This window comes from Branchiostoma belcheri, unplaced genomic scaffold (assembly GCF_001625305.1).
Source record: "Branchiostoma belcheri isolate BF01 breed outbred unplaced genomic scaffold, Haploidv18h27 scaffold119, whole genome shotgun sequence".
Lineage (NCBI taxonomy): Eukaryota > Metazoa > Chordata > Leptocardii > Amphioxiformes > Branchiostomatidae > Branchiostoma > Branchiostoma belcheri.
The window spans coordinates 847,406-867,630 of record NW_017802591.1 but is presented as its reverse complement, the minus strand read 5'-3'; the positions used below and the strand labels follow the sequence as shown (position 1 = coordinate 867,630).

The following is a 20,225-nucleotide window of genomic DNA, read 5'->3' as shown; positions in this document are numbered from 1 at the left end:
CGCCCCACTCAGCTGCGCCCTCTAGCGGAACCTTTGTGATTTACAACAGCAACCCTACCTAGGTGACACGTATATGTTATCGACAGTAAGACCGTCGCCAGTAAACTTGAAATAAACACGGTTTGGGGCAAAGATATAGCTTTCTATAGGACAGGAATGTATGGGGTATTGACGACAGTCGTGCAGAACGAGTAAAACGTCACGCATTGCACGTTTCTTACTCTCGGAGTCGGAGCAGTCGGAGGTGAGATTTGTGGTACCGCCCCCCTCCCCCACAATTTGGATTGACTTTGGCCTGGCCATACAACGTTAACTTCAAAGATGAGTGATACACCGGCCCCCTCGCAGAGCCAGAGCAACCCTTTGGCTCGGAAGTTGAACAAGATTCTGGAATCTAGACTTGACAATGACAAGGTGAGTGGCAATCCGAATGTTTTTAAATTCTGCATTTTATTAGTATTCAGGGACTTTAGTAGAAATTTGTACTCATAGGACAACTTTGATGAATGTAAAATTTTTGCCTGTACATCAATGTCATGTAACATTTAATACAGTGTTAATAACAATCAGCAGTGACAATGATGAGTACCTGAGGGCCTTCATGGGGGGTGATTTTCACCACCGATTACGAATTACATGTACATCAAATTCTCAGATCATTTTACCAACTATTTCAAATCATGGAGTACTCTGTACTTCATGGATTACAATGTATGTTTTGCTTCCATATAGGTACATTTTGCACATGTAAGTTGTAACTGCCTACAGTATGCTCACTATGCTGTACATACTGTAGTGTACATGAAAAATGAAAACGACCAATTAAGTGTTATGGCTATTGCATGCACGAATTACGTCGATTTTGGGTTACTGTCCTTAAGGATTACAAAGAGACCTAAAAGACAGTGAGTGTAAAACTTGATGATAAAAGGCCCAATTACACCTTATAAAAAAGGGCATGCAGGCCCTCCTGGTCAAGTTGCTTGATAAACTGATTATCGTTACAGGAGATGCTGGATGCTCTGGAGGCTTTGTCCCAGTTCTTCGGGGAGAACAGTCTTCGCAGCCGGCGGAACTTACGAGGCGACATCGAGCACAGGAGTCTGACTATCAACGAGGAGTTTGCAGTTGCCTTTAAAGAAGTGAAAGAGGTACTAGTAACATTACTCAAGTACATGTACCTTTGATATTGGAATTAGAAATTGAATTACATCTATATACAAAGCTGCCTTATTTAACATTTAAAGTAAGTGTTATTACTAACTTACTAAGTAATTTACTTTACAATTTTTTTTAGTGAGTTAATGAATCAACCCTCCATTGAAAGTAAGCGTCATTCAGGAAGTGGATGTGCCAAAAAATTACACCATACTTAAGCATGTTTAAAAGCTGGAATCACAGCTGTTAACACTGTTTGTACATTGTAAGAAGTTGTCTAGTTTTTGTAAGATTATTGGGTGACTTAATTAATATTATGAACTGAGTGCACCTCATGTGGATGACTTTTTTTACTAGCGCCAGCCATCATTAAAAAGTCAGAGATGATGCACACAAAATAGGTTAAAAAGTAAATGACAATCACTTGAAGATTCTTTTTCCAATTCTTGCTCCAATGTCGTGAATCTCTTTTCTTAACCCTATCTATTAGCAACTAGATGGGATCCATGAGGATGTAAGAGCAATGTCTGAATGCTGCCAGGATATGACTAGCAGACTCAAGGTCAGTATACGTATGTTATATGGCTACTAGTACCTTTTTGGGTTACAGCTAAGACATACCCATAGTAATTTCTCAGAAAGAATTTGAAGTTACAATTTTCAGACATACATGCAAAATACAAATCCAAAGTCTCAAAGTAGCATCATTGAAGATACACATGTACAAGTAGCAATAAACTCGTGAAAAATGGTGTTATTACACATGTACCAGTACTAGCAACATTTCTTCAAAGAAACTGTACAAGTCATGTAAAACTTGCCTAGTGCAGGTACTTTTGAATGTTGGTATCAGAAAAAAGTACATGAAGCCCTGCATACAATGTATGTAGTTGTATAGTAGTAGTGGTAGTAGTAGTACAGTAGGCATTATTCCTGCTTGAAAGATAATGGTACATGTAGCACTCAATCTGTGGTGAATGTGTGAACAGCATGTTGTGAAAATGTACTATATTGTACAATCTCTGAAATGCAATTACCGTTGTCTTTTTTTGTTACTTTAGGTTGCTAAGGAGCAAACTCACGACCTCATCAACCAAACCACAAAACTCCAGGCTGAAAGGTTCGTGATGTGAAATAATAATCATTATGATTAATACTTCGTCTTTGCTGTTTTTCCGTCAATTAGCAGAACTTTGTGGCGTGTGACAAAGTTTTTAAAACTAATCTGTCAATCATGAATTGACAAAAATTGACAAAAATCTTGCTAAAAACAAAATGCGGGAAATTGCATTTTTTAATGCTTGAAAGTCCAACATTTCCAGGGGATCCTAGATTCTGATCCTAGATTCTGATCATGAACATGGGTTAACAGAAAAAAAATTCAAGATAGATTCCTGGTCTGAAAAATTGTCAGCAGTCATTGTGATTACCATGCATGTGTTACTTAAGCTTGTATATGTACTTCCCAGAGGTTTGGAATTTCAGATTACTTGTCTTGACATTGCAGCCAGTTACTACAGATGAAGTCAGAAGTGGCGGACGCGTTCCTGTCCAAGTTTCAGCTGCAGCCAGCAGAGATGAAGGTTCTGCGCGGAGGTCACAACACAAACATGACAGAGGTACATGTACCAAATACAGGCACATGCAGGCTTTTTACTAACAGGGTTTGAAATACTTTTTTATCTCGACTTGCCTATATACTAGGCAACCTAAGCAAAAAGGTACTAGGTTGCCCATTAATATTTCAGGTTGCTGTCATTTTAGTAGGCAAGCCATAAGCTGGACCACCAGTAAAGGTTTCTGTCACAAATCACATGCGGGCTGTGGTAGGACACAGTTTATTTCAGAAGTCGTAACGTCCGAGAATTATAATAATTCTAGAGTTCTTGTAAATTCTTTTATTCTATTTTTTTTATCGTGAATTGTTTGCCATTTCTGTGTGTACTACATTTGTAGTGTTCCACGGTCACAATTTCTCCCAGCCTGCCAGGCAATTTTTCTCTGAACTCATACTATAAGTCTTGTATGTCGGTGAAGGTTATTTTTATTATAAATCAGACATCTAGGTTATTATAATAAGATATGCCAAATTTTTTTTCCAAAATCATATCCAGTTGCTTGAGTAACTGTTTTTTGGTGTCTTATACATGTATCTTTAAAGTTTAAAGATACCATTGCATTAGACCATACAGCACATCTTATGCTAAATTTCAGCTGTGGAACTTATAAAAATATATCTAAGTCTGCCTTGTATTTCAGGACTTTTTTTCTGCCCTGGAGCGAGCCAAGTCTATCCACAACGATGTGAAAGTCCTGCTGAGGACAAACCAGCAGACAGCAGGGTTAGAGATCATGGAGTCCATGGCCCTGCACCTGGAGACTGCATATGAGAGACTGTACAGGTGGACACAAGGTCAGGTTGTGTACCTGTGGCATAAGTAGTTACCTCCATGCAAAATGGAGGTATTGTTTTTGAGTAAAGAGACTATTTTTAAACAACCAAGTCTTTTATTCAGCCAATGTTTCGGTGACCGTCTGTCACCTTCCTCAGGGCAATTCATGCTGCATGGTTGTCTGCATGCGAAACCGAACTAGCTAGGCTTGACTCTATACAAAGGAGAGCCCTGAAAATCATGAAACTTTCTCCAACTGGTCTGTCCAAGGCGCGCATCCAACCTTTGGACCACCGCAGGAAAGTTGGTGCATTGACTCTCTTCCACCGTATGTACCACAGAGAGGCACCAACCCTGTTGAATGACCTTGTTCCTAAACACAAAGAGGTGCGGCGGGTGACACGCCAGTCAAAATCACATCATGAAAACACTCCGGCGGTCCCTGTCTCCCACACCAACAGTCATATGAGAACCTTTGTGCCAACAACTGTTAAACTTGGGAACAGTCTTCCAAGGGAGATCGCTAAGATCAGGGACAGACAAAGATTCAAACGTGAAGTTAATTCTTTCCTCAGCGCAAAACTCTGATAGCGTTCTGTCTAGGCAGTTCTGCTGCTAATGCTGAGTGAGAGCTGACATAGATAAAAAAAAAAAAAATTCTGACTGGTTCACATTGCACTGCAGCACAGGTGTCGCTGCTATAGATACATTCCCAAATGTACAATATTTACATTTCTACATATACATGTATGCATGGTTACAAAGAACTATAATGACCTTTGTCTTCTCCATACCAAATATCATGACAACCGCATTGTATACTGTACATTGTATAATATACAATGTATATACAATGTGGTTCCCAACATACAGGAGTTTGGTATACATAATTGTGGTCAGTTAGCAGCGACACCTGTCTTGGACAAATAAAAAAATAAGGAGTCTCTTTACTCAGTGACTTACCAACCTGATGAAAATATTCACAGTTTTTATGGATTGTCATGATATTTTGTATGGAGAAGACAACGGTCAGGGTCAAATCTGGGCCTCCTGGAGGCTGACTTTGGTACTGCAGCATAACAAGCATGATTTACTCAGACTAGTTTGTACTGTTCCCAGCGGAGTGCCGACTGCTGACAGGTGACTCCCTGGAGGTGTCCCCCCTGCTGTGTCAGGCCATGTCAGCTCTACAGGACAGACCTGTGCTCTTCAGGTAATCTTTAATACCTTTAATGTATACCAGGGCCATGATAATGCAGCACGGCCCAGACTTCCATGGCTTCCATAGAATGTTTCAAATGCCCTGAGCCACTTTTGAAAATTTGAATACAGGATTTAGACGATTGGAATAATTATAGATGTGTTGGTTTAGGGACACCAAATTTTTGCTCATGTCACATTGAAAGGCACATTTTCTTGGGTGGGTATGACATACATGTATTAAATAAAATACAACACAGTGTTCGGCTGTCTGGTGATCTGACCCATGGTTGGGCTGGAACCTTGGATGATATGGAGTACACAAGGTTCTAACAGTAACAGTTATCACACTGGCGTCCAAATGTTCCATATATAGAATATTTAAAAATTTTAAGTATACAGCTCACGAATTTTCGAATTCATAATTATGTTGGAATTGCTGTTATGTTACAATTTTGTTTAGGGACACCAAATTTTTACAGTTTTTGGCAAAGACACACCCAAAACAATACATTGAGGTAAGGCCACACCGACTTAATTTTATGGATGACATCTTCAGATCCTCTGAAGACCCCCAAACTAGTGCGCACAGGCGAATAAAAATCCGGCCAAAAATAAAAATGCTACTAAACCACAGGAATACAAAGGCAAAGCTGGTATTGTGAATTTGCGGCAGAACTGCGGGCAGAACATAGCGACATATACGACAAGCCGGCACATGCTGGCTTTTTGCAGATTTATGAATCGACACTGTATGTATGTGGTGAGTTCTTGAGTCGTGGAGCTTCGGTAGCCTGGGTGCCATCCTCCAGAGTTACCACCGGCTCCGTACTGTCGCTATATAGCAAGCTACCATGGACCAAGGACGTCCTTGCATGGACTATCCAGGCCAGAGCCTCGGATGACGTGATCTATTTTGGGGGGAGAACAGACGAAAATCAATGCGCGTGCGGATGTCATCCATAAAATTAAGTCAGTGTGGCCTAACAAACAAATATTAAGTCATCAGAACAACCTCTACATGTATGTGATATTGTTATGTGATACCAGTCTATGTCTGTCTCTATTCACAGATACTCTTTGGATGAGTACGGGACAGCCAGGAGGACTGCTGTAGTACGGGGGTTCATAGACGCTTTAACAAGAGGAGGCAAGTGGAATGATCGGAAAAAAATGTTTTGGACTTACTGTCTGATTTCTTTTCATAATAGATAGAAAATGTATTGAATATCTGAGCTTCACACAAGATTTTTGTCCCATGTACATTGCATAGTAAACCTGCAGCTGGTTGTGGTCTGTAGTGGTGTTTTGGCACAACCATAGTTTACACTACTTCACGTTACATGGTACAAACAAACAATGTTTGAGGTAACGCTTTGTTATGTGTTACAGGTGCAAGTGGTACACCACGCCCCATTGAGATGCATTCCCATGATCCTTTGAGGTAAACTTTGTTCAATGTAAAGTAAGCCTAAAAGACAAACAATTTTAATTTGTGACTACAGTACATTTTGTAGTTCCAATGTCACCATGTTCTCTGATCTCTGCCTTTTTGGCGATGTCTCAGGGAGGAGCCTATTGGTACAGTATTGTGTGCAGTTTGCAAGAATTCTAGGAATGGTACAGGAATTTTGTCCACAGGAGTGGAATGTCCAAATGAATGTCTCCCAGCTCTGTTTGTTGACATGCCCACATTCCTGGAAACCCTTGGGAAAACCTGTCTGCCCCGGATGCCCTACATGTACTTTCTGTGACCCCAGGGCTCGTTCACTATACACTCGGGAGGGGAGTGCTTCCTCAAAATCATGAAATCATAGCAGTGGCCATGGCAATGTATGTTTTGATTGCCAGTCTTGTTCTATGGTGTGGTGACAATGAGCAGGAGAACAGTAGCAGTAGGTATCAGTAAAACCATTCATTTTACTGTTACTTCCGGGTATTCAGTTATGGGTTTGTGTCTCCACTTCTCCTAATAGTTTGAGTTGCATGGTGGGTGGGTGATGATTTTGGCAGTTGATTGATGGAGGGTACACCTAAAGGTCCAGGGTGGGAGTAAGAGGGCAGTATGTGGAGGTAGTACTTTGTACTTAACGTATTCAAGTACGTGTAGTATTCAGGGATGGCTGTACCCTTCTTCAATTCTTATACATTTGTGACAGCCCAAAACACTTGCCCAAGGTCTGTATTCAGGGTCAAAAATACAATGTACTTCCCAAAGCTCAGAAATCTCTCCTTTTTTTTGTCCTATTTGCAAAAGATGAAACATCAGTTCATGTAAATTACTTATGTCTATATTTCTTTCTTTCTGGCATCTGCATGTAGAAATAACTTTTGTTTCTGCCGACTATTTCAGATATGTAGGAGACATGCTGGCGTGGTTACACCAGGCTACTGCATCAGAGAAGGAGTATCTACAGGCAGTGCTCAAGATGGTCCCAGAGGACTGTACGTAAATACATGCACTAGACTGTAACCATAGAGTCGGCAGAACGTACTGCACCCGCGCAAAACCCGTAGTGTATTGTGCACAGCACTTCAGCAGAACGTCTCATACAAGGTCGTATTCGTGTATATAAGGTTAACATCCCTTCTGTAGTTTCCAAATGTTGTGTCGGAAAAGATGTCATCTGCAACAGGCGCAGTACTTTCTGCCAATGTGCTTGTCCAGTGTGTAATAATACATGTACAAATAATTTGCTTGTCCAGTAACAGTTTTTTAGCCAGCTGAAATTTTTTTCTGTCATCTCAGTTTTGTCAGGTGTACCGGTAATATCATTTTGTAACAATCCTATTTGGGTCAGGGGGCATGCCCCCCCATAAAAATTTTGAAATCTTGACCCTCTAAAATGCTATTTTTCTGCATTTTGAGGGGCAAACTTGCTGGTAGACCTTTAGTAAGTTTAATGACATATCATTCTTTGCACGCCAATTTTGATAATGACTGATTGGAAAATAACACCGTCATGGATAAAGTACTGCTTTATCTGATTGATACCAGATTCTGCTTTCTTTTATAATACGTACTTTATAACTGTACATGAAGGTGTGGAGGAGCCGATGGCTGAAGTACTGGGCCACATCACAGAGGGAGTCTGCCGACCATTTAAGGTATGTGTCTGCGTCACGGGTGTGGGATGCTGAGTTACTTTCCTAACAGGTGTTCAAAGGAACAGTGCCATCTGTTGAGAAATCGACCAGTATCCCTGAATCCAAAATATATTTTCTGTTCATATTCAACTATATGTAGTATCATTCAATTTACATACAAAAAGTCATGTACATGTTTGTGAGTTGACATTACATGTGTATACTATTATTGAATAAAATTAATCTTGAAGTTTTATGTGACTAGTAACTCATTTAAGTGACTATCATGGACCAAATTACATTTTTTTTGTTAAGGCCACACCGACTTAATTTTATGGATGACATCCGTACGCGCATTGATTTTTGCCTGTTCTCAAAAAAAATGATGGCGTCCAGGCTGCCGAAGCTCCACGACTCAAGAAATCAGTACATACGTACAGTGCCGATTCATAGATTCCGCAAAAAGCCAGCATGTGCCAACTATGTATCGCTGCAAATTCACAATACCAGCTTTGTATTCCTGTGGTTTAGTGGCATTTTTATTTTTGGCCAGAATTTTTTTTATCCGCCCGCGTGCACTAGCTTGGGGGTCTTCAGAGGATGTCATCCTTAGATTTAAGTCGGTGTGGCCTAAAGGTAAAAAAAAAACTCTTCAATACCAGTCTCCATGCATGTTGGTGTGTTTCCCATGTGCAGGTTCGAGTAGAACATGTCCTAGTTGCTGAGCCTGGTCCAGTCATACTCTACAAACTGGCCAATTTACTCAACTTCTATCACCACACAATAGGGTATGGTACATGACACATCTCTCCATAGATCATTAATTATTATAGTACTGTCTTAAAATGGCATTATGTAACATTGGGACAGTACAAAAGTCAATTATCTGGTCATTTCTATATAACATAATTTGGATCAACCCTGTTTCTTTAAAAATACTGTTACTGTACCTTGCACATGTATGTGACATTCGGGAATTCAAAGTGGAGGTGCCAAATTACCAGTATGACGCAGTACAAGACAGTGTGTTTAGCCCGAGGGCTAATTGCAGGAACAGACGAAACATTTGGTATAAAAACAGACAATTATAATTAGTACACATAGAACTACTGATAACTACTAAGAAACTACTAGTAAAAACTACTGGATTTGACTTCTTTTTTGAAGACAGAGGAAGACAAAGGATCATACTTTTTCTGTAATTTGTGGGTTTTCGGATTTTTAGGCCCGATTTAGACTAGAAACGCTTAAGGGATTTTGGCCAGGGAAACGTTTCGGAACGGTTAACCGTTCCCGGTCTAAAGAGGAATGGGTTTTCGCGGACCGTTTCCGAAAACCACCTCCATCGTGGTTTTCGACCGTTTCAGAACCCTTCAGCGGGGGGCCCGAAACGCTTTGTGCTAGGTCTAAAGACAAAGGGTTTCTTGAAACGGTAAACCAGGTCACATGTCATATGCTAATCACATGCTAATAAGCCTGCGCACGTCGATTATCTGGTAGATTCGCGGCATATTTGATTGTGTCCATTTTCGCCATTTTATATCGTGTATTTCTCGAATTTTTGTTATCCTTTACGTCTGGAGGGATGGCAGAAGGCCAGGGGAGGGTCTGGACCCAAGATGAGACCCGCTTCTTGATCATCTTGTGGGCCAATCAAACTATACAATCCCGCTTGGAGACCTCGCGTAATAGGGAGGGCATGTAGATGCTTGTGGACGGGCTGGCGGCTGAGGGGTATTTATGCACCCCAAAGCAGGTTCGGGCGAAGTTCAAGGCCCTGAAACACAAGTATCGTAAGGCCAATGAGGCAAACCGTAGAAGTGGTTCGGGGAGGTCATCATAGGTCACTGTGGGTCAGAAACATCCTGCGCCACGGGCGGCCCGAAACACTTCCGCCCGTGTCTAAAGATGAACCGTTTTCTGTGGCGAAACGTTTCGTACCGTTTCGAAACGGTATACCGTTTCTAGTCTAAATCGGGCCTTAGAGGAGAGTAGTTTTCTTTTCGTTTGTATATGTATGAAAGTTTGGGTAGAATTTGGAGGTTACATCAAAGAGTTCATTTCGTTCATTGCTATAGAGGGTAAATTTGAGACAAAATGCGTTTCGTCTTCCACTGTATTCAACATACAATGTTTGCAAATTCGTTCATACACTTGGAATTATTAAAGCTGGACACACTGCTGTCTACAGATTACAATGTACCATGTTTGTTTATCTGGTATTCTTGCTTAAAGTTTGTGGTGGTGCTACAAAATTTGTGCCTCATGTAGCATACATGTATAGGCTGTTTTAGAGCCAGCCAAAAATGTCAGAAATGTGAGATAATTCCTCATTGCAAGTATGACTGTTGGAAATACACTGTAGAAGCAATGAAGTTTAACAAAAAAGTATGAACAGAAGATGAACACTTCTGATGCTCGAGTGTTACAGCATGGCAGACTCAACATGGAATCCAACTTGTAAAATCATCTATTTCTTCAGGTCTATCCTCCAGGGGTCCTCCAGTCTTCTGGCCACAACTGAAGACATGCACCAACTCAGCAAGAAACTCTTCATGAACAGTCTTAACTGCCATGCCAGCAAACTCATGGAAAAGGTAAATAATTGGTCAACTTTACTGTGATCTTCATACATGTAGGTATACTACTCAACTTACTAAAGATGTTATGGTAACTGTAACATTATGACCTTAAATGCATCCTTTGCAATTTCTTCAGGGTGGCAAAAAGTCAATCTTACTATGGGAATTCTTTTAATGTAGTGTGCATGTACATTTATGTATGTATGTTGAATCAACCCTTTTCTATATTATACTGATATCCATCGCAGAAGGAAAACAGTTACTTGTTTCATATCATATTGTAGCTGGTTCTTTCTCTTGATTGGTGGTACCAAAAAAATTGGACTGCTCACGTAACTTGTTTTGGGGCTATTTCGAACGCTTCAAGTATGAAATGATTGCATTGCATAGGACACCTTTAAAATGTCTATAAAACATTGCTGCATTTTAGTTACATTTTATAGTTTTGCTGACTTTAAACTAAGATTACATGTATTGTTGTTTGCTGTGTTTGGTTATGACCACAATGAATTATATGTATGACATTCGCATTACTTTTATATTTGTGATTTTCGCGTTCACTTCTGTACCACAAATTTACGAAGTACTTTCTTTTTGCTGCACCTGATACCACCAAAAACTTATAGTTCCATGAACTTTTGCACATTGTAATACACTTCAGTAGAGATGTACATTGTACACTGTACTACAAAATAGGTGGAGCTCCCCCCAGCAGATCTAGGCCCAACTGCAGCACTGAACCAGACCATGGCACTTCTGCGGGAGATTCTGTCATCCTATGACTCTTCTGTGGTCCCTCTTGATGCTCGGAGGACTGACTTCACAGAGGTTTGTTCTGATTTAACTATTCTTGTGGTATCAACTGAAGGTTTTCTTGCACACATGGACCATGAGATGTTTAGGCCTAGAAAAACTATATAATTGTGTTTATTATAACACAATTAGTCTGTTTCAGTCTTGAAAACATTAGGGTCAGTAGATAGGGATTATGTTTTTTTTTTCTTTTTTTTTTAGACTTCGGTGACATCTTATACTAAACAGTTTAAAAGTATAACTTGCTTGAGGACACTTATTTTCAATGTCAATGCTACAAAACCACTTGTACAACATTTTATCACTCAGGTGTCAGATCATGGAGCTGGAAAAGGTTGATCAGCTCGAAAAATTATGTCCCTTGCAGGGGTCCACCCCCCCCCGGAACCTCAATTTCCCATCCAAGCCAGCCTAGCGGGGACCAATAGGCGGGCAGCATTTCGGCCACACCCACAACCCGCGCTTTAGCAAGATATGGTTGAAAAAGATGTTTCTTAAACTTGTTCAAAAGAAAAATTTGTAAATTGTTTTCTGAAATCCTTTGTCTTTGAATAGTTGGAGCAAAATAACTACCGAACCGAGTTAAACCATTTCTTCACTGGGCTTCTGGTGCTTACGTCGGCCGCGCGGCGTGCAAAACAGTATCTTAGGCCAAGTCTTTGTCTGTGAAAATGTATGAAAAGAGGCCTTGCAGTCCTGTCCTGCCGATAACCTTGTTGTCCCGATTAAACTTTGTTACCCAGGCGGTATAATCTCGAAAATATGAGTGGCAGCATCTCGATACCCTTTTTAAAGACAAGGTTTGATTTGCCGATTCTGAGTTTCCAGTGCTGAAGCCGCCGACACACCAAGTGTTGACGTACCTTCGGCACTGGAGATCTAGGACGGAAGGATGCTGTTCAACCCCATTGTCAAATGGAATTGACCGCAAAGTGGGCGTGGCGCGGAATGCTGGTCACCCATTGGTCGCCGCTAGGTTAGGTGGATGCAAAATTGACGTAGGCCCCCCCCCCAAAAATAGTCTAGGGTCAGCAGGTTTTTATAGAGTCAGTCAGGAAACAGGAAACACATTTTTTTTCCTAGGCCTTAGGCCAAACCAATTTAATTTCTTGGTTAACGGATTTTTCTAAAAATAATGGAGCGGGCGGGCGAAAGTATCCTGAGTCCTCTCCTATTATGGCCCAAAATGGTAGGATAGGAGCCATGAAGTCAACACACCAGGCTGGTTCAAAATTTAAACAATGAATTTTGAACTTTTAATGATACCATTGCATTGAAAGATGGAATAACTCTAACAACTAGGATGAAAAGGACTGTTTTCAACTGTTCATGGCAAAATATGAGCATTTTACAGTTGATTCTGAATTTTTTATTTTTTTGCAAATCAGAAAAAAATGAAGCGAGCGAATCCGTTTACCAAGAAATTAAATTGGTATGGCCTTACTAAGTACCTCCCAAGATTTTGGTAGTCCCTCTATCACTTACATGTAGCCCAAATCCATCCTTTTCAAGCTCTCCTTTCACTTCTCTCTCTGCTTCTTGACAACAAAGAATTTTAGCTAAATGAACACTCAAATAAAATTACACAAAACAATGATTTATGTAAAATAAAAAAATGTCTTGTACAAACTCAAGTACACATGTGTACAATGAGGTGACACAAACTATGCAAAGAACATTGAACTTCCAAGAGGTACTTTAAGTTTCAACTTTGTGACGGCCTGTTTATTTCAGATGCCAAGCCGCCTGTAAAGAGATTGTTTACATGCTGGTGATGTGTAAGGGGCTCCTTTTACTTACTGGCCCCAAAAAAGCAAGATTAGTGCTCCACCTTCCAATAATTTGTGGACAGTCATGAATGAACCAACAGCTTCTAGAGCCTGAACAAAGGCTATGGGACTACTAGTACCTTTAGGCCTAGGAAAAAAAGTTGTGTTTCCCGACCGACCCTAGAAAAAACTGCCGACCTTAAACTTTTTTGGGGGGTGGAGGGACATACATTTTTCGAGCTGATCAACATTTTCTACATGTACAAAAATGTAGCTCCATTATCTTACACCTAACTGACCTGAGTGATAAAATGTTGTACAATTGGTTTTCTAACATTGACATTGAAAATAAAAGTGTCCTCATGCAAGTTCTACTTTGTTAAACTGTATAGGTTGGACCCCTATATAGACATCACTGAAGTCTTAAAAAAAAGGAAAAAAAAAAAAAATCCTGATTTCAGTACTGAAACAGGAAACAACATTTTTTCCCTACTTAGGCCACACCAATTTAATTTCTTGGTTAACGGATTTTTCTAGAAAAAAAATGGAGCGGGCGGGCGAAAAAAAAATAAAAATAAAAATTTGAGACCACCTGCCATACAGCCATGTAGTAAGCAATCCATTAAGTTAAGTTACAAAATGATATAAGACATTACATTATACACCGGTAGTATACATTTTATATTTCCCATTATACACTTTAGGTATGCTACAGCTACATTATACTAGTAGTACATAGCCATCATTCAAACAAATAGCCACATTGACACACTCTTCAAGTTGCCACAAATTCAATGGTCTAGGGTTTCACTATAAAGTCTTTGATGTATGGGGATTTTTATTTGTAGGGGGAACCATTTTATTAAAAAATTTAGATATAATAATTGATGCATTATTTGCAATTGTACTCCTGTTTATAGGTATCTAAATATGATGTAACTTTGTTAAAATGCCACATGCACATGTAGTATTTTTCACAAAGTAATTTCTATAATTAAAAGAACCTGTTTCCCCCTACTCGAAGTGGACTCTTCCGACCGTGAGAAAGTTAGTGAATGGACTTACGTGCATGGAGGACTTTTTACTTTGCCAAATTCCCATGTTTGTGGTAGGATTTTGTACTTTTTGAGAGTAATACAGTTTGTGATGCCAGAATACATTGTTATGTCGTGTTATTTTTACATATTCCCTGGAAAAAAGATCCTTTTGAAGGTGTGTGTGTGCATGTGCCGCCCAGGCCGAGTTTATACGTTCGGCCGATAATTTACTTTTAACGCCCGTTACTAGCACATGTTTCCGACACAATATGTGTTTCTAAATGAAATATAATATATATCTAAAAGGGAGATGATATGTTGTATGTTGTTACAGGCACGATGACTTAGTAAATCTGCCGTACGTTTGACTGTCGTCAGTGAAGTTTTGTCCCATGAATGGTGAAATGTGCAAAGGGGGTGGGGGGCGAGTTCTATATCAAAATAATTTTTTTTGACGAACTTTTGAAGAGGCAACCTAGCTTTCTGAACAAATTGCACAAAGAAAAATGTTTCTGCATTGAAGCAATGTATTTTTAACGCTGTTAACTATGCCCAAATTTTGAAAAATTACAACGTACGGGGTGGATTTTGGGGCCCCAATTCGGGACCCGAGAGTATGGATTTTTGTTCTGTTTTTATTTTTATTTCATTTTGGCAAAAAAACGAAGCGGCGAATCCGTTAACCAAGGAAATAAATTGGTGTGGCCTTACCTCAGTATAATAAGAGTATTTTTGTACCCCGTGTATTTCCTCAGGTCCTTTCCTGTGTAGTGGACCCCCTGTTACAGATGTGTGCCATGTCAGCCAGCCAACTCAACCCAGCAGACATGGCCACGTACATGGTCAACTGTCTCTACATGATGAAGACCACACTCTCCCTCTTCGAGTTCACAGACCAGCGGCTAGAAATGCTGTCTGCTCAGGTGGGTACTTTCATTTATATTGTCAGTATGTATATTTTAAAGGCATGTGGCATGTTTTAAATGCTTGAAGGCCATATACAGGGCCGTCAAATGTCACTAACCAAAATAAAAATGCTCCTCAAACCAAGCCCAAGTGGGTTGAACATCTGCCCTCAGGATTCAGGAAATATGATGCATATGGCAGAATAGCAGAGTCTTTAACCACACAGCTTACTAAAATAACCTTCAGAATTTGCGCAGTACATCTACATGTACAATATAGGTGGCAAGGGTGGTCTGGTTAGGGCCATTGACTCAGGTTCTGGGTTCAAAGCCCAGGCAGGCCCCATTATTGTGTCCTGGAGGTCAGGCACCTATTTTCTCACTTAACTCAGATGATTTGAAATGAGTACCTAGCTTCAGTTACTAGAGGGATGTCCTCTCAGATGGGACATAAAGCCGGTCCCGTGTGTAAGGAAAGCCACACCTCAAGAATGTTAAAGATCCCACTGCACGAAAAGAGTAGGGGTCCTTCCTGATGTGAGTGGTTCAAACCTTACAAACTGGTCTCAGGTTTGACATCTTGAAGGGGTGATAGAGTAACATATCAATCCTTTCACGTGGGTGCCAGGCCCTGGCATTTCATATTAAGCGATAGATTTGGGGGGAGGGTTGGGAAGAACCCTTGTCCGCTGCCAGAAGTTGTTGCTGCCCAAACAGTTTATCTACATGTATCATGCCAGAGCCTGGTGGGTGTGGATGGCACATCCGCTTGAATGCTCTCAACATCTAAGTAATAACCAGCGGGGAGGAGATAATTATAGCCAGGGTGCAAACTCCGTTAGCGTTGCGTATGGCTTCACTGATCAAAGGGATGTTCACTCACTCATGGCAGGGGTCTTGCAACCAGGCTACAAATGTTTTAAATCTTCATAGAGTACCTCCTTCTAATGTACAATTGAATTTTCCTGTAGGATAAAGTTGTGTGTTTTATTATATCTGTCTGACAGGTTGACGCCCACTTAGACACCCTGGTGAATGAGCAGGCTTCCTTCACCCTGAGCCATGTGGGACTGGCACACATGTACAGTGTTGTACAGCAACACCAACCTCGGGAGGTACGGCAGCACAGCAACATGCATCAGAACATATCACACTCATCGATTTTAAATGTCAACTAACAGACAGTATTCATGGGTGAACCCAATAGCAATAGTACATGACGAATTGTGTAACAGTGGGGGGTCTAGACCTTTTCGGCCGAGCGGTTAAAGTGTCTGACTGGGGCCCGGGAGGATGTGGGTTCGAACCCCGGCCCGGGACCAGTGGGGTTTTTACTGCTTGCCTTTGTTTCTTACAGTGGTTCCCATGCCGGCCCTGGGAGTTCTGGCAAAGTGTGCCGCTCCAGGGATGTCGAATTCGGAAGATTCGAGGACGAATCTTGAAAAGAAAAGGAGGAGGAGTGTAACAGTGGGGGGTCTAGACCTTTTAGCGGAGAGGTTAGAGTGTCTGACTGGGGCCCGGGAGGATGTGGGTTCGAACCCCGGCCCGGGACCAGTGGGGTTTTTACTGGCTCCTTCTGTTTCTTACACATGTAGTTCAGGCACAACATAGTGCGGCACAGTACTTGAGAAAGGTGCCGAGATTCATTCGTGCAGGACAGCGAGGTGAAAACTGTGCTGAATTGTATTAATTTGTAGAAAAAATGTATCAGGTTTGAGACTGTATGATTTGAATTATGCCACACTGATTTGATTTTTGCCTGTTCTCAAAAGAAATCACCTCCGAAAGTCTGGGTTCCATCCTTCGTAGTACATGGTACCTAGCGACAATAGGGAGTCGGCGGTATACCTACGGAGGACGGCACCCAGGCTATATACTGAAGCTCCACGGAACTCCAAAATTCATATTAAATACTGCAAAAAAGTCGGCATGTGCTGGCTTGTTGTCATAAATATGTAACAATTATTACTACCGCAAAATCTGTAATACAGCTTTGCATTCCTGTGGTTCAGCAGCATTTTTGGGTCTGGATTTTATTTATTCCCCCTCTCACATTAGTTTTGGGGTCTTCAAAGGATGTCATCACAGGATGTCATCCATAGAATTAAGTCAGTGTGGCATAACGTAGGGTGCATCATAAGTTCAGTGGTTAGGGGCTGTGCCTCTGGACTTGATGTTAATAGGTTTGTACCCTGATTGTTTGGGTGTATACGGCCAACTTGACAGACCCAAAGTTACAAATGTACATTGACTGTCATTTACTTCATTTTTTATTTTGGAAAATGTGTCAGTGGTACAATGTAGCTGTAACCAGCCTTGTTGCTGCCTGGCTACCATGTGTCATGCTTTGTCACATTTTCAATGATGTTAAGTAAACACAGTTTTTCCTGATTTGTGTGAATACAGGGTCCCTTGTCAGCTGTCCATGGACTGGATAGGAACTCCATCAAAACTGCAATGGTCAGTATATGAACAAATATTTCATAATGAATTAAGAAAAGTTAAGACTTGTGGATCTGCAAGAGTCAGATTAGCCCAGAATTGTTAAAGAAAACTTTAAACCAAGACCTTAAGGCTAGGGTTGGTTATTGGCCTCCTAGTGGATAAGCATGGTACTACAGCACAACTTCCATTTTTCATGTTTTAGACATGCTGTGATCGTGTGTTTTTTGACAGAGCTGAGCATTTTTGTCTTAGGAAAAGGTGAACAGGCATGAATAATGACCATGTTGTGATCTAGGTTATGGGGATTTTCTCACCAGAACTACAAGTATTGCTTCTCTCTCCATCTCCTTGCTAATGTGTTTCGATGCCTGTCAGACACCTTCATCAGAGCTTCTGACTGGAGTGCTGCATATATGTGTGTGGCGTCAAGTGGCGCAGTGGCACAGCGTTTGACTATGACACTGGGAGACCCGGGTTCGATCCCGAGTTGTACCCGGGACATGTCTGAACATTGGCCGTGACGTTGTGCCCTTAGGAAAGGCACTTGACACGACTTTCCTCACTCCATCCAGGTGTGAATGGGTACCTAACTTCAGTTGGAGAAAGTTGTATTGAGGTCACCTTGTGGCACCGAATGGCAGCCGCACAGACCCTTGCAACAGTTCCACAAAAAAACACAAATATGTGTATCATGTGTATCATTTTGATTGCTTGTCATTATTGATTGATTGTTAAGTGATTGTAAACCAATTGTAAACCCTGCATCAATTCAGCCGTATAAAGGGTGCAACTGCACGGGTACTGTTTGACCAATAGATGGTGCTTTTGTGTTCTCGTCACAAAAGCACCATCTACACATACAATTGTATAGCAGCACTCCAGTCAGAAGCTCTGAGAAAGGTTTCTAATAGACAGCAAAATGTAAGCAAGGTAGGAAGAATCCCAATAGCAAAATCCTATGTTCTACCAACCTGATAGAATTATTTTGTCTGTTCACAGAAACAGTTTGATGCCTTCCTGGCCTCACCAGATGATCTGGTCCTGCCACAGTGCAAGTTCTTGTTAAGTGCCACACTAAGGTGAGAGATGCAAACTTTAAGGTACAAAATGTACCATTCTTTCACATGGCCACCTAGCTCCATGACGTGTGTGTGGTGTCCCTACTAGTAGTAATCTGTTAGTGGAGACCAATCACTATACTATAGCTACTATGTTACATCCTCCATAGATGCAGAAATGTTGCTGTATTTTGTGTTTTTAGAATTGCCACATATTTTCTGCAAGAACATTGTAACATTCGTGTGGCCATAATTTGAAAAAATGAAAGCATTTACTAACTGAAAAATGCATTTAATTTCATGGTTTTATTTTCCAGTTTAATAGGGATTAAGGTTTTTATCGAGTTCTAAATTTTCAGTTGAAACAATCTAATAGTTATTCAAAGAAGGCATATTCACAGTGTCATGGATTTGTGGAAGTCAAAGGTTACCACGAAAATAGTATTTTTTTCCACACTTGAATGTTAGAATTGTTTCATTTTGCTGCATTCATATGGGCAAAAACTATTCTTGTAACAGCCTACCAACACACCAATCCACACAGTTGTTCTTCAATTATGTTGATGTGACACACACACACACACATATACATAATCTCCAAGCAGATCCCTTTCGGTGGCAAAAATACAGTATCAAATTGGCCAGGCAGTATCCATTAGCCAGAGAAGGGCGCCGGCCACCGTTGGTACATGGTGGGGGTAGCAACAAAAAAAAAATGGCCATACATAAAAAGCTAACAATCATTCCCCCACAACCTCTGCTTGGAGAGTACACACACATACACCAGACACATACACACAGACATGCACACACATGCACACACATCCACACACACACAAACACTGCCTAACATGTAATGACTTCTTGACCAAGTAAATCACTTCTGGTTGGTTCTTTGCAGGGACGTTGTGGATAAGAGAAGTATGGATGTGATACGGCAGGTGTATGAACAACTGTACACAGCAGTGACAGATCCAGCCAACAAGTATGAGGATCCAAATGAGCTGGTGCAGAGGACACCACAGCAAATAAAGCAGCTTTTGTCCTAGTCTTGAACCCTGTTAGTAATATGCCATGTTTCAAGTTACATGTACCATAATGTTTTGAGCTACAAAAGTTGGTTCACATCTGCTATTAATACTGCCTATTGGTAGATACATGTATCTGGCAAATACTAGTAGTCAACGTAGGTTATGGGATTACAAAATTATTTATTGTTGCACAAGGTTTAGCAAGTGAATAAGGATCACTTATACTATTGTAGATTGTGGGAACTTTTTTTTTTCGTGGCAGACGTCAATTTATGGTGGTTTGAGAAATGCTGTCTCCATTTCTATGTTGTACTCAATGACATGTACATTGCACAATACCAGTAATGATTCTGAATTTAATGTGCATATTAGAATGATGAGGTACATGTACATAGCATTTACAATACTGTCGTTGTTTAAAAAATATGATTCAATCAATGAATGTACCCTGAACATTTTGGTGGGTTTATTTTAAACGATGGCACATGGACCCATATCTCAATGGAGAACTTGCTGTTACAGTGATGCATTTCACAATTTGGTACATGCAATAATAAACCATTAAATTTGGCTATCCTTTTTTCTCTGGTCACCCTGTGTACATGTAGGTGGTGGTTAGGTCCCGTTCCACTCCATACAGAGTATAGGGGTCGTGTCCATCTGTTTCTATAGCCCTTGGGCCACATAGTTGTGCAAGCACTACAGCAGGGGGCAAGTACTCTCCAAGCAGAGGTTTGGGTTTTGGAG

At 40.8% G+C, this 20,225-nt stretch overlaps 1 protein-coding gene across 1 annotated transcript; it reads left to right on the top strand.

The window, feature by feature from the left end:
- Positions 1-54: 54 nt before the first annotated feature.
- On the top strand, positions 55-20,055 carry LOC109462580 (conserved oligomeric Golgi complex subunit 6-like). The gene is made up of 19 exons (XM_019759136.1): positions 55-414; positions 1,008-1,151; positions 1,649-1,720; positions 2,220-2,278; positions 2,666-2,777; positions 3,418-3,571; positions 4,671-4,764; positions 5,825-5,901; positions 6,144-6,195; positions 7,105-7,196; positions 7,795-7,859; positions 8,535-8,626; positions 10,321-10,435; positions 11,117-11,248; positions 14,795-14,962; positions 15,952-16,059; positions 17,351-17,404; positions 18,389-18,468; positions 19,349-20,055. Exons 1-19 carry the CDS (start codon positions 322-324, stop codon positions 19,494-19,496), a joined length of 1,911 nt encoding a protein of 636 aa, XP_019614695.1. The 5' UTR covers positions 55-321; the 3' UTR covers positions 19,497-20,055.
- Positions 20,056-20,225: the final 170 nt, after the last annotated feature.